At 51.6% G+C, this 14239-nt stretch overlaps 5 protein-coding genes across 5 annotated transcripts; 2 read left to right on the forward strand and 3 right to left on the reverse strand.

Annotated features, from left to right (window-relative positions):
* Positions 1–614: 614 nt before the first annotated feature.
* Positions 615–4977, reverse strand: BDV14DRAFT_210619 (Hydantoinase B/oxoprolinase-domain-containing protein; the record flags this gene model as incomplete). The annotated part of the gene is made up of 7 exons (XM_073775938.1): positions 615–777; positions 840–2043; positions 2104–2289; positions 2361–3799; positions 3852–3950; positions 3997–4849; positions 4932–4977. The coding sequence occupies 7 exons, from the start codon at positions 4975–4977 to the stop codon at positions 615–617; spliced, it is 3990 nt and encodes a 1329-aa protein (XP_073625430.1).
* A 391-nt stretch (positions 4978–5368) lies between these two features.
* Positions 5369–6901, forward strand: BDV14DRAFT_210620 (major facilitator superfamily domain-containing protein; the record flags this gene model as incomplete). Its single annotated transcript, XM_073775939.1, has 1 exon — positions 5369–6901. The coding sequence occupies one exon, from the start codon at positions 5369–5371 to the stop codon at positions 6899–6901; it is 1533 nt and encodes a 510-aa protein (XP_073625431.1).
* Positions 6902–7365: 464 nt separating this feature from the next.
* On the reverse strand, positions 7366–8795 carry BDV14DRAFT_210621 (uncharacterized protein; the record flags this gene model as incomplete). Its single annotated transcript, XM_073775940.1, has 2 exons — positions 7366–8049; positions 8086–8795. 2 exons carry the CDS (start codon positions 8793–8795, stop codon positions 7551–7553), a joined length of 1209 nt encoding a protein of 402 aa, XP_073625432.1. The 3' UTR covers positions 7366–7550.
* A 442-nt stretch (positions 8796–9237) lies between these two features.
* Positions 9238–10932, reverse strand: BDV14DRAFT_178372 (uncharacterized protein). The gene is made up of 5 exons (XM_073769570.1): positions 10552–10932; positions 10278–10502; positions 10086–10228; positions 9965–10032; positions 9238–9912 (listed from the first exon to the last, which is right to left on the reverse strand). Exons 1-5 carry the CDS (start codon positions 10834–10836, stop codon positions 9335–9337), a joined length of 1299 nt encoding a protein of 432 aa, XP_073625433.1. The 5' UTR covers positions 10837–10932; the 3' UTR covers positions 9238–9334.
* BDV14DRAFT_178374 (putative GABA permease) lies at positions 10933–13530 on the forward strand. Its single transcript, XM_073769571.1, has 5 exons — positions 10933–11696; positions 11746–11930; positions 11981–12060; positions 12108–12488; positions 12550–13530. The coding sequence occupies exons 1-5, from the start codon at positions 11589–11591 to the stop codon at positions 13338–13340; spliced, it is 1545 nt and encodes a 514-aa protein (XP_073625434.1). The 5' UTR covers positions 10933–11588; the 3' UTR covers positions 13341–13530.
* Positions 13531–14239: the final 709 nt, after the last annotated feature.

A 14239-nucleotide genomic window follows, 5' to 3' on the forward strand; every position in this document is an offset into this window, starting at 1 on the left:
TAGGTGAATTGTGTCCCCTCAATTCTAGAGGGTTGCACGTTTCTTGTTGCCGACATTGAGGATGTTCTCTAAGTTTGTATTTGCGCAAACTGCTTATCGTGGACATGGAGGGAAGAGTCACCATAGGGATTGCACTTGTATCCTGTCCCAACCTGGACCTTCTTCACGTGTCTATAGTTCAGTACTCGGTGAAGTCCGCGAAAAGAAATAACCACGCAGACCCCAGTTTCATCATCCAGTCTTCAGAATCATAATGTCGAATGTTTGCTCTTAGAAATAATGTACGCAACTATATACCTTTCACATTAACATGACAAAGCTTTTTCCCGAGGGTGAACTTCTGTCTTCGGGTACCTCAGCAAAGGCAGTTCCTAGCATTCCAACTCCGCCTCCAGTCGCCCCTTCATGATACAACCTTGGTAATATTTGCGTTCTACCTAGGAAGGCGCGATCGAGGGAAATGATTACTTCGGAAGGAACGAATACCGAAAGGAAGGTGCGCCGTCCATCCATTAGCTCCATTGCAGCTTCCTTCCGGGTGCAAAGAAGTACCCAGAGACTATAAAATGGAGTAAACCGTAACTATGATTACAGTTTTTGAAGCTAGCTCCCGACTATAGCGCTGCCTCGGCCATCATACTAAATGCGTGAACACTTCCTCTTGGATGGAACGCACTCCCCGTCATACCAGTCACCGCACCGCGTCCTGCTGATGTCCCCATGGACAGACCCTTTGCGTCTTCGCCCGTTGGTGTACCCCAGCCTCCCCCGCCGGGCCTATATATCCAACATTAGCATATACCTTCTTGTAGTCAGTCTAAAAACTCAGGGAAACTCACGTATGAATCAAAATCCTTTCTCCGGGCTGCACCTGCAGCTCCATCTTCCCTCCAATATTAATAACCCTCTCCTCGCCATTCTCCTCCTTCTTCACATAAAGATTCAGCCCCGCCTGCCCCGGTTCACCCCCAGCAAGCCCATAAGGACGGTAAACCCGTCGTTCAGAAAGCATCGAAACAGACAGCGGAATCCTGAACTCGATCTCGCGCACAATTCCATCACCACCCCTGAACTTACCCCTCCCACCAGATCCCTTTCTCAGCGAGAACTGTCTCAATATAACGGGGTATCGCAACTCATAAACCTCCGCATCCGTGATCCGCGTATTCGTCATATGAACATGAACGCCGCTCGTCCCGTGCCATGTTGGACCCGCGCCTGAACCTCCACAAATCGTCTCGCCGACGCCGAACCCCGGAACCGCAACACCAGCCCCATTTAACCCGCCTGTCCCGAAAGATATAATATTAACGCACCCCTGGCTAGCCGCACACGCGTTAAACGCACCCAGTATAACATCTGTAATGCGATGACTTGTGATCGGGTTTCCGGCGCAGACGGCCGCGTGGCCTGAGGGGTTCAGCAGGGTACCCTCGGGGATTATAACTTCGCAGGGTGCAAGGCATCCCTCGTTCAGCGGGATATCGACGTCTATCAGCGCGCGGAGAACATATATTATTGCGGAATGTGCAATGGCTTTTGGTGCGTTGAGACAGTTGAATGTTTCGCGCCCTGTACCTGTGAAGTCGAAGACCGCGGAGCCGGTCTTTTCATCAATGGAAATAGCAAGCCTGATCTCTGTCCCATCATCCATGAAATCAGAGAACGTCAGCGGCACACCAGGGTTCTCAGACCCAATCCTCTTCAATAGTCCACGAACCGCAATCTCGGCATTCGTCTTGATGGCGTCCATGTAGAAGTGCACTACCTCCAGGGAATTCTCTTCAACTAGCGCCTCGAGGAGTGTAGCGCCCTTGTGGTTCGCCGCGATAGCGGCCTTTAGATCGGATACATTATCGTTGTATGTTCTTGTTCCGCTGCAGGCGGGATAAGATGCCGGATCATCGTAGAGGAATTTCTGAACGAGGTCCTCGTTGAAGTGGCCCTCTGAAACGATCTTGAAACCCATTGTCATGGCGCCTTCTTCGTAGAGGAGTTTGCTGTTGGATGGCATGGAGCCGGGGGCTATGCCGCCGATTTCGGCTGCAGATTTGTTAGTCGTGTTTCGAGTGAAAAGAGAAAGGTGAAAGGGGAGAGACGCACCGTGGTGACCGCGCGACGCAACATAGAAGATAATCTTCGTGCCCTCTTTGTTCCAGACGGGCGTGACGATTGTGATATCCGGCAAATGCGTTCCACCGGCAAGAGGATGGTTCGTAAGGATGTGGTCTCCTGGCTTGAACTCCGCGCCGTATTTCTCGTGCTGGTAGCGGACGGCGTACTCCATACCTGTATACAGCCCTCATTAGTTCTCATGTCCGAGCTAAAACAAATATATCACACGAAATGTGGAAACCTACTCCCAAGATGAACAGGCACGTTCGGCGCATTAGCAACCAGTTTCCCATCCGGCGAGAAAACCGCACACGAAAAGTCCAATCTCTCTTTAATATTTGTGCTCACACTCGTCTTCTGAAACATCCGGCTCATCTGGTCACCCACAGACATAAATCTGTGCCCGAAGATAGATAGCTTGATGGGGTCGACGACCGTCGCGTCATCAACGGTCTGTTTCTTCGCTGATGCAACGGATAATATAACATGGCGACTGAGAATCGTAGCAGAAGCATTCGGTTCCACGACGACGGTCTGCGTCTTATCAATGATCATTGCCGGGCCCGCGATGAAGGTTCCGGGCGGGAGATTATCAAGGAAATAGACTGGTATTTTTACGGCGCCCGTTGAAGCGAAGTAGACGAGCGATTCGTCGTCTTTGTTTGAGGCGGAGATGGGGGTGGTGTTTAGGGTTGCAAGTTCGGCCTGTGGTGCTTCGGCGTGTGCAGAGGCCGATGTTGCTCTTCCTACACCGCGAACACGGATGTCTTCGATGAGGATGTTGCGGCCGGGGAAAGTGAAGGAGAATTCGCGCTGGTGCTCTTTTACGAATTCCCCGATGAAGTCTCCGTGGGATGGTTCGAGGACCATGAGCGTGTTGTCTGTTCCCTGGTAGCGGAGGTTGAGGTAGACTTCATGGGAGATGAGGTCTTCTTCAATGCCGTCACTGGTCAAGGCCCCTGTAACCTTTTTCTTCAGCTCGGTGATCCTCTCATTGATGATCGGCATGGACTCCGCCGCAAAGACACCGGACGAAGGTTCCTGCGCTTCATGCACCACATCGGCCAGCGCCATGCCATAAGCCGAGAGAATGGACGAGTACCGATGGATAATAACCGTCCCAATACGCAACGACGAAGCAATAGCACAAGCATGCTGACCACCTGCACCACCAAAGCAAGCGAGGTTATGCGCAGAGGTATCGAACCCCCTTGCCTCTGTCAAAGCACGAATCGGCTTCGCCATAGACTCATTCGCGACTTGGATGAAACCCAGCGCGATTTCCTCGGGCGTCTTACTTTGACCCGTCTCGGCGTTGATTTCCTCCGCGAGCTCAGTGAACTTGCTCCGCACAATCTCAACATCCAATGGCTGATCCTCATTTGGTCCAAAGATCTTGGGGAAGTAACTCGGTAACAATCGACCCAGGAACAGATTTGCGTCGGTCACAGTCAGAGGTCCACCCTTGCGATAACAAGCAGGACCTGGATGCGCGCCGGCAGACTCGGGACCGACGACGAAGAGACCGTGGCGCCAGAAGAGAATACTTCCTCCGCCTGCGGCGACGGTGTTGATGTCTAGTTGGGGGGCCATGACTGTTACGCCCGAAATGGTGTTTTCGAATGTATGTTCTAGTTTGCCGTCGTAGCGGGAGACGTCGGTGCTTGTGCCGCCCATGTCGAAGCTGAAATTGTTAGTATAGGGTATCGTGCACGGACTGGAGGAAGGGGGATTACCCGATGACCGGCTTCTTGTCTGTTGGGTCGTAGGAGGTTCCTGCGTACCCGACAACACCACCGGCTGGACCGGAAAGGATGGCGCGTAGACCGTTGAATCTATCCAATCAGTATGGGTAAAAGATTGCTAGGCAGTAGGACGTACCTCTCAAATGTAGCCAGCCCACCATCACTCTGCATAAACTCACACCGCGTATCAACCCCCCGGAGTCTATCCTTGAACCCCGATCGGAACCCCTCAATATACCGCTGAATCACCGGCGTCAAGTACGCATCCGCCGTAGCAGAAGCACCGCGCGAAGTCATCTTAATCATAGGCAACAACTGACTAGAAAGCGAAACCTGCGTGAACCCAATCTCCTTCGCGATGAGCTCAATAGCAAGCTCGTGCTCTTGAAACGTATAAGCATGGACAAGACACACCGCGAGCGAGCGATACCCCTTATCATGGAGCCCCTGAAGACTCTTCCTAGTTGAATCTTCATCAAGAGGCTCAAGAACACGAATAACCTGCCCGCTTACACCCTTTTTCAAGGCCGGATCGGTCTCTAATCTGGCCTTGAGCCCATCCTCATCAGGACATGGATCCTGCTGGTACCCCTCGACCGTAACACGCTCGTTAACCTCCACAACATCCTCATACAGCACGTCGGGGCGCTGAATATTCAACGCAAAGAGCTTCGGTCTCGACTGGTTCCCTATAACGAGCGCGTCCTTAAAACCCCTCGTTACTAGAAGGGCGTGACGTTCGCCCTTTCGCTCAAGGAGTGCATTTGTGGCGACTGTTGTTCCCATACGAATACTCGCTGAGCTAAAGTCCGCCAGTGAGAGTTTCTCATCGCGCGGGATTGTGCGGCCCGTTGCAATTGATAAGATTCGGCGGATTCCTTCTATGGGGGCGTCGGCATAGTTTGAGGGGTCTTGCGAGAGGAGTTTCACGACGATGTCTTTCTGCCCGGGGATTATACCTAGGCAGTCTGTGAATGTGCCGCCGCGGTCTATATAACAATACACCGTTAGTTTAGGTCATGGTCATACTCTTGGCTATGGTATCTGGGGCCGGGTCCGAGTGAGACCAACCGATAGCAATCTTAATACTAGGGAGATCCATCTTATGCGGAGACATGGTGCCGAGTGTGAAATTAGTTTTGTCTTGTCTGCAAGTCATCCAGATCAAGGGGTTTCTGCCATGGCAAACACGCGTCTTCTTATCTTCAGGGTCCAAGGATTGTAGATTGCGCAATTTGGAGTCGATCGACAGTCGGCCAGTCCTATCTTATCACGGCGGCGCTCCGACCTGCCCTCATTGCAGAATTGGAGATGGCCAAGGATGGAGATAAGGAATGAATTGCCTTATCCGGTTTCTGCAGACACTGCGTGTTTGATAAGGTTGCGTTGGAGATTTATAGTCCGGGACGGCCAACAACGGCCATACTACCTCCGCCCCTTAGGTTCTGTGGCCGTCGATACTTCTGAGTTCATCCCAATTTTAAATTTGAGTGCAAGGTATACTCACAATGGCTGAACCCGAGAAACAAGCACAAGCACCAGTTCCAGACGAGAAAGACTCCCAAAATGGCGAAATCGTCACCGAACAATTTAGGGTTCGAGACAACGACGTCGCTGCCCGCTTCCTAGCTAGCATCGACACCTCCATAACTCAAACGCCCATATCGCCCTCTGAAGCCCGCCGTGTCCTCTGGAAGATCGACCTCATCTTGATCCCCCTGATCATGGTGACCGTTATCCTAGCAGCTGTCGACAAAGTCATCATCTCCAATGCCTCCATCTACGGCATGAACGAAGACACCCATCTCACGGGGAACCAGTACAGCTGGGTTGGATCAATCTTTTACTTTGGATACTTGCTCTTCGAGTACCCCTCTGCCCTCCTCATGCAGAAAGTCCCCGTTGCAAAGCTGTATTCGGCGATGGTATTCGGGTGGGCGGTGCTCATGCTCTGCACAGCCGCGACGCAAAACTTTGCTGGTCTCGCTACGGTGAGATTTATAATGGGTATGCTTGAGGCCTCGGCATTCCCGATCTCCTCTATTCTGACTGTCATGTGGTGGAAGACATCTGAGCAGCCACTGCGCGTGGCATTCTGGTTCAACCAGCTTTCATCCGTCTTTGCGGGACTGGTTAGTTATGGCATCGGACAGACCAATACCTCGCTCAGTCCCTGGCGACTGCTGTTTCTTGTCCTGGGTGCATTCTCGCTTCTCTGGGCGGTCGTGCTATACATCTTCCTCCCCGATTCTCCCGTGACAGCATGGTACTTCACCGACCGCGAGAAATTCGTCTGCCTGCAGCGCGTGAAAGACAATAACACGGGCATCGAAGACAAGACGATAAAATGGTACCAGGTGCGGGAGAGTCTGACGGATCCAAAGACATGGCTACTGGCTCTCTTCTCCATGGCGCAGAATATCCCCAATGGAGGCCTGGTGACGTTCTCCGCTATTATCGTCAATGGGCTAGGCTATTCTCGACTCGTCACAACAGTATTGGGAATTCCCACGGGAGTCCTCGCAACAGTCTGGCAGATCTTTCTCGGTTTTCTGGTCTCATATATCCCTAATTCCCGCTGCACAGTCATCGCCCTCTCAAACCTCATCCCTATGATCTGCGCCATATTGATGTGGAAACTCCCCCGCGAGAACAAAAATGGCCTTTTAGCATCCTACTACGTCTTCTATACCTACTGGGCACCGTACGTTCTTTCAACGTCCCTACCAATGGCAAATACATCCGGGCACTCTAAGAAACTTACCACGAACGCTATATTCTTCCTTGCGTACTGCATCGGGAATATCATTGGCCCGCAGGCGTTTAGGGATAACGATGCACCGAGTTATTCGAGGGGGTATGAGGGGTTGCTGGCTTGTTTGGTTGTTGCGATTGCGGCGATTATCGGGTATGGGGTGCTTTGTTGGGTTGATAATAAGAAGCGCGATCGGAAGGGGGGTGTTGATGGTGTGCAGGAGGAGCAGGCGGCTTTCTCGGATCTCACGGATAAGGAGAAGAGGGGGTTTCGGTATACTTATTGATTCATTGTTCTGGTACCTGATGTGTCCATAATGCCTGTGGTGGATGTGTAGGATTCAGCGAGTGGGGGTTTACAGACATGAGAACAGAACAAACCTGTATGGTGGCCGGGGCCATTATCTTATGTCAAACAAATACCATTATTTGCACCGCTATATCTCTAGGAGCCCATGACCACCATGACGCCGGGAAAATGTAGGATATCTCGATATAGACCTGGGCATCTTCCTATGGTGCCACGCGTGGGATGGAAAGCCCGAGCTATTGGAGGGCTCGGGAACCACAAACGTCAGATTATATATCATCGCAAATGAGATAAAGCTTCACTTATATGAGGAAACTATATATGTATGCCTCATATCTTGCTACTGCAGCCGTACCTGTTCAGATTGACAATCTGGAGACGTGACACGGTACTGGGCTCTCGCCAGACAGAACAAACATGCGTGGTTCATATTGCAAAGTGTAGACAACTTAAGGAGTATTGCCATCGCTACAGGTTTCAGCCTGGAGGTTTTGCGTGGAAATTCCGGGTCTTACCAGAATATTACGGCTCTTGCGATGGCTCTTGTGTAGTACTGTTGACTTCCACGGGAAATTTGTGTCCCCATGAAAGAGCCGCTTAGGCGAGACGATAGAAAACAAGAATACTTACATGGAAAGTGAGTAGAATGTGGCGTTACTATCCAATCCTTCCCTAGCCAACGCCAACCACCTAGATGTCATATCAAGACCCCCAATACCTGGCGGTCCTGCCTCAAGAAACTCGCCATCAGGCGTCGGCGTCCGCTCTGTCCCACGCAAAAGACACAATCCAACAGTGTACATTCGCCAGGAATCCCATATAACAAGCCCCATTCGCCGCCAGGGCCTAAAATAACTTAGAATATCGGTACCCTTCGGGCGGTTGGGCATAACTGTAGCCTTGGTGCGAAAGTCTTCCACGTGTCTTTGTTCCCATGTGCAGAATTCTGGCGAGAGGTGCCAGGCCTCGGATACTTTGTTGTTCTCTGGGATAGGTGGGGAAGACCAGACCGGGACATTGCTTTGAGTGGACAATCGTAGCGGCGCGGCGGTATCGACGGTATTCTCCGAAGTTGCGTTGGGTGAAGATGGCAGGTCGAACGATTCGAAAAAGGGTAAGGGCATCCTCGGGGGAAACGCCCAGGCTGCATGCGAGGTTTACTCCCCCTCTCTCTCCAAAGCGACCGGGACATGTTGAATTTGAGCTGGGTTGTGGCCGTAGATTGGTTCAAGCCCCATATCGGCTAGAATGGCAGCGACAGTCCAAATTCGCTCGTCCGTGAAGCCATTTAGGCCGTGATAGTGGGTGTACCATGCCAGACTGTCTAAGAGACCAGTCGACCAGTCCCAGCGCTCAGAAGCAGTCTTTCGCAGCGTTGAGTAGTGCTGGAGATGCCAGAGTGAGCTATAGACGCGATACTCCTCCATCCAGGAGAACGGTCTGCTCGCATTATTGGCCAGATCGGCACCGCTTTGTGTCGCTGCTGGTACCCTGCGGAGAGTGGACATAAATCTCTGTTTCATCCTGGATAGACAGGCGCATGCGAGACGCTGGACTCTTGCGCCTAGCAGGATAATTGCGAGTGCATCTGTGTACTCGATCTTCGGAGTCTCGTCCACTCTCAAATAGCTGTCAAAATCACTGCAATGCATGGTGTTGAGGTGAATGATTCCATAGCATAGCCTGCGTATATGAGGAAGAGTGGTGATTGGATTTGACGAGAGCAGGTCGTGGAGAATGGTAGGCCGCGCTTGGAGGACAGCAGCGACGCGCGGAGAGACACTGAGCAAGCTTTCGACGCCAACAAAGTCATCAGCTTGGGTGAGGATCAGCTGTATGAGCTCCGGGGGTAGTTTGTCAAAGGGGTCCATTTTTGTCGCGAGTTTTAGCAAAAGGATGGCAAAGAGAAAGGCTGAAGTTGGGTTAAGCCTCAAGCAGACAGCGCCACTTGGCGCCTGTTTAGATCCACTTGGAGCCATTGTCCAGTCAGCGTCTCGAGAGCCACCTATATCAGAAATAGAAATGACAAGATGAGGGTCCACAAAGGAGAAATGGTTAACTTTTGGACCGGGCGCTGGGCTGCGAGACAAGTGGTGTTTATCTAAATCACTTGAGTCATTTAGTGCCCTTGAGCAGAGGAGCATACAAAGCAAGAAATAAAAGAACGCAGAGCAGTGTTGCAATGGGCGCGAGGGACAGGGAAGGAGAAAGGGGACGGGACATTGACCTGAGCTATAGCGAGAAACGGGCCCCTGCACTCGGTGAAAAAAAAAAATCCAACTTGAACTGTGTTTCGTTTGCAGGTTAGAGGTTCGGTTTGGTTGGGTCGGGATGTTATTCTAAGCTTCTTCGAATAGCCATACAGCTGGGTTGGTAGCTATATGATGATCTAGTAAGTAGGAAGTCATGTCTAGAGATACCCCCGCCGCTCTTCCACCCCATGTCTATCCCGATGGCTGCCCTCTACTTCAATCGTAACATTAATATCCACCGTCCTCATCACACCACCGGTCTCCTTTGTAAGATGCCTCTGACTCTCAGCTTCGCTGTCACTCCCACTGGACCCCCGTCCCCGTCCATGCCCATGTCCATGTGCAATCTCACCAAACCCCTGACTCCTTTCCGTCCTATCACTCGTAATCTCTGTAACAATCGCCGCATCCGTCCCGGGCGGATTGAAAAGCGGGCTTTCCCTCCCCATCCCTCTCCCTTCTCTTGACCTCCCCCTTCCCCTTCCTCTCGACCCAGAAGAGAGATACTTACTCCCACCGCTAGAGGTATGATTAAGATATCCACTCCCAGTGGTCTTCTTCCGTCGTGAAAGCGAGAGTTCGAGACCGAAAGCGGGACCCAGTCCAGCTGGGATTTCAGTCGTCGTGAGGCCGGAATGTAGTCCGGAGAAGATGTGGTAGAGGGTTGGGACGCAGGCGATTGTTATGCTTGTCAACATCATTGTTTGGGAGAGGGTTGCGTAGGGGATCATTGTCCCTGGTTTTGTTAGTGGGGTTGAAATGGGTGGTTAGGGGGGAGGGAGGCTGACATGAGATGTCTGTTGAGTGGATGAAGGACGGGATTAGGGCTAGTTGGGCGATGGCCAGGGCGACGATGCTATCCAGAGAATAGAGTCAGTGGTGAGCCCCGGTAAACAAGGACAGACCTACCTTATTCGACTAGAAAATGAGCTTAGGATCTTGACTCGCTTGTGCCACACCATTTGCACGTTATGCATCATTATGAAGGGAAGGATGACGAGGATTATCTCCGTGATGACATTGAATGTCGCGATCGGGTAGAAGATGGCTCCCTGCAAGAGTCAGCATTCCTTTATTCCTGGGCCATTGGACATCTTTTACCTGCCCTGCGCAACGGCCTGGGTGATATAGCCACGGCTCTGGAAGCTCGCATTGAAGCGCGAGTCCTAGGATGGCGAATATCGTCCATGCGACAACAATCCCGGTGGCTATTGTACAGTAGCGACGGAGACTGCCGCTCGGCGTCAACTTCCAGATGAGAAGGATTGTTGACAGCTTGGTCAAGGACATGACGAGGATAAGTAGGATATGGGCAGTGTATGCGAGCTGCAAGGTTAGCATGTTTACCAATCCGCGGCAGATCTAGAAACGTTACCTTGCTCCACGCCCGTACATCGCTCTCGTTGAGCCGATCCTGATGCTTTCCAAGCCCATTGTCAACACCCTTTTGGAGAACAACAACCTGGATAATCGCAATAATCAAAGCAATCCAAATCGGCGTATTGACGGCAGTTCTGCGCTGTTTAAAGTACAACGCAGAGCCAAACTTCGCCAGCACAAAAATGACAGCCACAATCAACAACGACACCGAAACAAGCGTAATAATCGGACCGTGATTATCGCCCGACAGACCATGAAAGGCGGCCTTTTGGTCGGCCATATTGCGGTGCTGAAATCACCATGGCATGGCATGCATCGAGATTCAGGAGCAGGAGGCGCAAGTGGAAGGGCGCGTGGAGACATAATAAGAATGGCCGAGAGACAAAATTTCTCCCAGAGACATTATTTCAAATCCCTACCGTTAACAGAGTTTCTGAATGTTGGCATCACACGCCCAGAGCACCTGATGATGGGCATTAAGTGGCCAGCACTCGCAGGAAGCACGCCACAGCGTGCTCTATCGGCGGCAGGGATGGCGATCCTGATGCTTCGCTTCGATCGTGTTCCTTTCTTCTGGACCATCTGGTAGAGTAAACGAGTTTCCATCAGGTCATATTTCATCTCATCTCGCTTTCTCAATATCCCGAGTGACTTGAAATTAAATTGATCAGCCCATTGTTCGACGGTCCAGGCCGCGCGGGGTGGTACTCGTCGTCCCCAGCCAGGATTTAATGCCTGCGTGGCATGCAGCTAATAGACACCGTCTTTGACTAGTAAACCCACGACAAGGGTTCGACTGAAACTCAGACCGGTCCGGTCCTCTGCGGCACAGCAGCCCGCATCTCTCCCCCGTCTTGTTAATCTACCTCCGGGAGATCCTTGTCTAGTGATGGCGTGGGAGACATAGGCCCAGGTACTTCTTGCCGTGGTCCGTCCTGTGGTCTGTTCGCAATTCGCAAATTTTCTTTCCTCTCGTTTATTCTCCTTGTGTTTGGTCCTCTTGTTTTGGATACGACGGATCATTTCTTCAGGATGCAGGGAGAATTGGAAATGAAGAGCGAGAGCAGTGTACGGGCGGAGGTTGCGGGGAGTGATCGTGCTGTTCAGAGTGTCTCGTATCGCCAGAAGCAGCAGTTGGAGGTGCGAGCCCCTAAGCATTCTTGATCTGTCAAATACTAACAAGTGGCAGAGATACCTAAATTTCTTCTCGTCGCTGGCATTCTCTGCAACTCTGCTTGCCACGTGGGAGTCTGCTGGCGGCAGTATTCAGGCTGGGTTGGCCAATGGTGGCCCTGCAGCTATTGTATATGGGATGATCATAAGCACCCTGGGCAACTTGACAATTGCGCTCTCTTTAGCTGAGCTGGCATCTCTGTATGACCCTCAAGAATAACGTCTGTTGATCGCGCTGACTCCCTTGATAGGCATCCGACAGCTGGTGCTCAATATCACTGGAGTTACTTCCTTGCCCCACGCGGTCGTCGATTCATCAGCTTCTTCCAAGGTAGGCGCCCATGGTCTAGCTTAATTGGTCAATATTAACATTACCAGGATGGGTCACGGTATTCTCTTGGTCTGCGCTCGTCTGCATTGCGCCCTTCTTTATCGGCAATCAGATTCAGGGCATGGTCAAGCTCGCGAATCCCACATACGAAATGGAGCGATGGCGCGGTACGCTTCTCATGTGGGCTGTCGCTCTGATCCCAATTATAATCAACATCTTTGCGCGCAAGGTGCTCGCAGGCATTGAAGTCGCCGCTGGTATCATGCACGTTGTTTTCCTGCCCGTGACCATTGCGGTCTTTGTTATCCTAGCTCCTCGCAACCCTGACGCATTTGTTTGGGAGACCTTTGTCAGTGGCTTGACAGGGTGGGAGAATCCTGGCGCTGTGTTCTCTATTGGCCTTCTTGGGGTCATTACGCCTCTAGCCGGTGAGACTTCTCCTTATGCAAACTCTCATTCCAGATTCGACCCTAACCCGTTTGATTGTAGGAGTCGACGGCATCATTCACATGGCTGAAGAAGTGAAGAATGCGAAGACGGTTGTTCCGCGCTCAATGATCTACGGTACCATCATCAACGGCTCAATGGCCTTCGGCTACCTCATCGCCATCCTGTACTGCATGGGCAACTACGAAGAAGCCCTCCTCAGCCCAACCGGCTACCCGATCATCACAATCGCCTACCAAGCAACCGGCAGCAAAGCAGCAACATTCGTCCTCATGGCAATGGGCATGATCCCCGGGTGGATCGCCTTCTTCAACGGTCTCGCCTCAGTCACCCGATTAGCATGGGCATTTGCACGCGACAACGGCCTCCCCTTCTCCGACTTCTTCGCGCGCGTCTCACCAACATACAAGATCCCTCTCCGCGCGCTGTTCCTAGTGGCATCCATCCTCGTCGCCCTCTCATTTATCCAAATCGGCTCAACCGCTGCGTTCAACGCCATCCTTTCCCTAAGCACATTGGGTCTCTATATCTCCTACCTCATCCCGCTCTGGCTCCTCGTGATAAAACGCCTCACTGCACCGTCCGAGATCCCGCGGGGGACATTCAACTTGGGGAAATTGGGACTTCCTGTTAACATGATCGCTATTCTCTTTGCAACGTACTTTGCTATTTTCTTGCCGTTCCCGGCTGAAGTCCCTGTTACGGGCGAGAATATGAATTATGCGGGGCCTGTGCTGGGCTTCGTTATGCTTTTTGCGTGTGTGGATTGGGCTTTTAGGGGGCGGTTCAAGTGGGAGGGGCCGACTTTGAGGCCTTATGCGAGGGATTTGTGAGGGGTGGTGTGTCGGTGTAGGTATTCTGTATGAGATGGTGTGGGACATTCCCGTGTTTCCTGTACCTATATTCTCTTTTACGTTGATTGCGGTTGATTTTAGAATCTTAAACTCATTCAAAGGATTCAGGGGGGCGGTTTCTTGTAATAGTTACATATTCGAGCACTAATCTATACGATGATTAATCTCCCTCTCTGCGATGGCCTCTGAGGAAGGAACGATTGAAGTGACAAACGACGGGCAGGGCTGAGGCATTGAATGAGAGAAATTAGTACTGGCACCGAGGCCATTTTCCACTTCCCCTCCCATTGACGATTCAAGAATCGTCGCCCAACGATGTTTAAGCTCTCGCAACGGAGTCAAGATCAAGAACCGATGGTCGCAGTGGACCAAGTTCAAACCCACCGTCTCCAGCGCAAAGTACCCACAACGGACACCAACCCGCCGACTCCTCTAACGAAATGCAGCTAATTTAGTGCCAGCCACGCTCGAAGCCAGAGCCTTGGCTGTTTCGTGTTGATTTTTGCCAAGATTGTGCCGATGTCGGGGTGGTTTCCGGCGGAGGCACGATGGCACCGGGCGATTAAGTTGGGTTAAGGTTTTCCGGGGTGGTGGAGTTGTTATTGGGCGATTATTGCTGGATTCTAGACTACCTAGAATGTTTGTAGGGTGATCTGGAATCTGGGATTTGGATGTTTAGTGGTACTCTAAACGCTATTCATCCATTATGCCCCGAATTAAAGATTCAAGTACAGTGCAGAATATATGTATCTCAGCATCCAACGTTCGGCATCACATGTCACGCCCCGTCGATTTGCCATAGAAATCAGGAAACACTACTTCGTACACGCACTCAAGCACTTTATACACTTTGATAATAAAACCTAAAGCCTAACATC

This window comes from Aspergillus stella-maris, assembly GCF_047715825.1.
Source record: "Aspergillus stella-maris strain CBS 113639 unplaced genomic scaffold BDV14scaffold_51, whole genome shotgun sequence".
Lineage (NCBI taxonomy): Eukaryota > Fungi > Ascomycota > Eurotiomycetes > Eurotiales > Aspergillaceae > Aspergillus > Aspergillus stella-maris.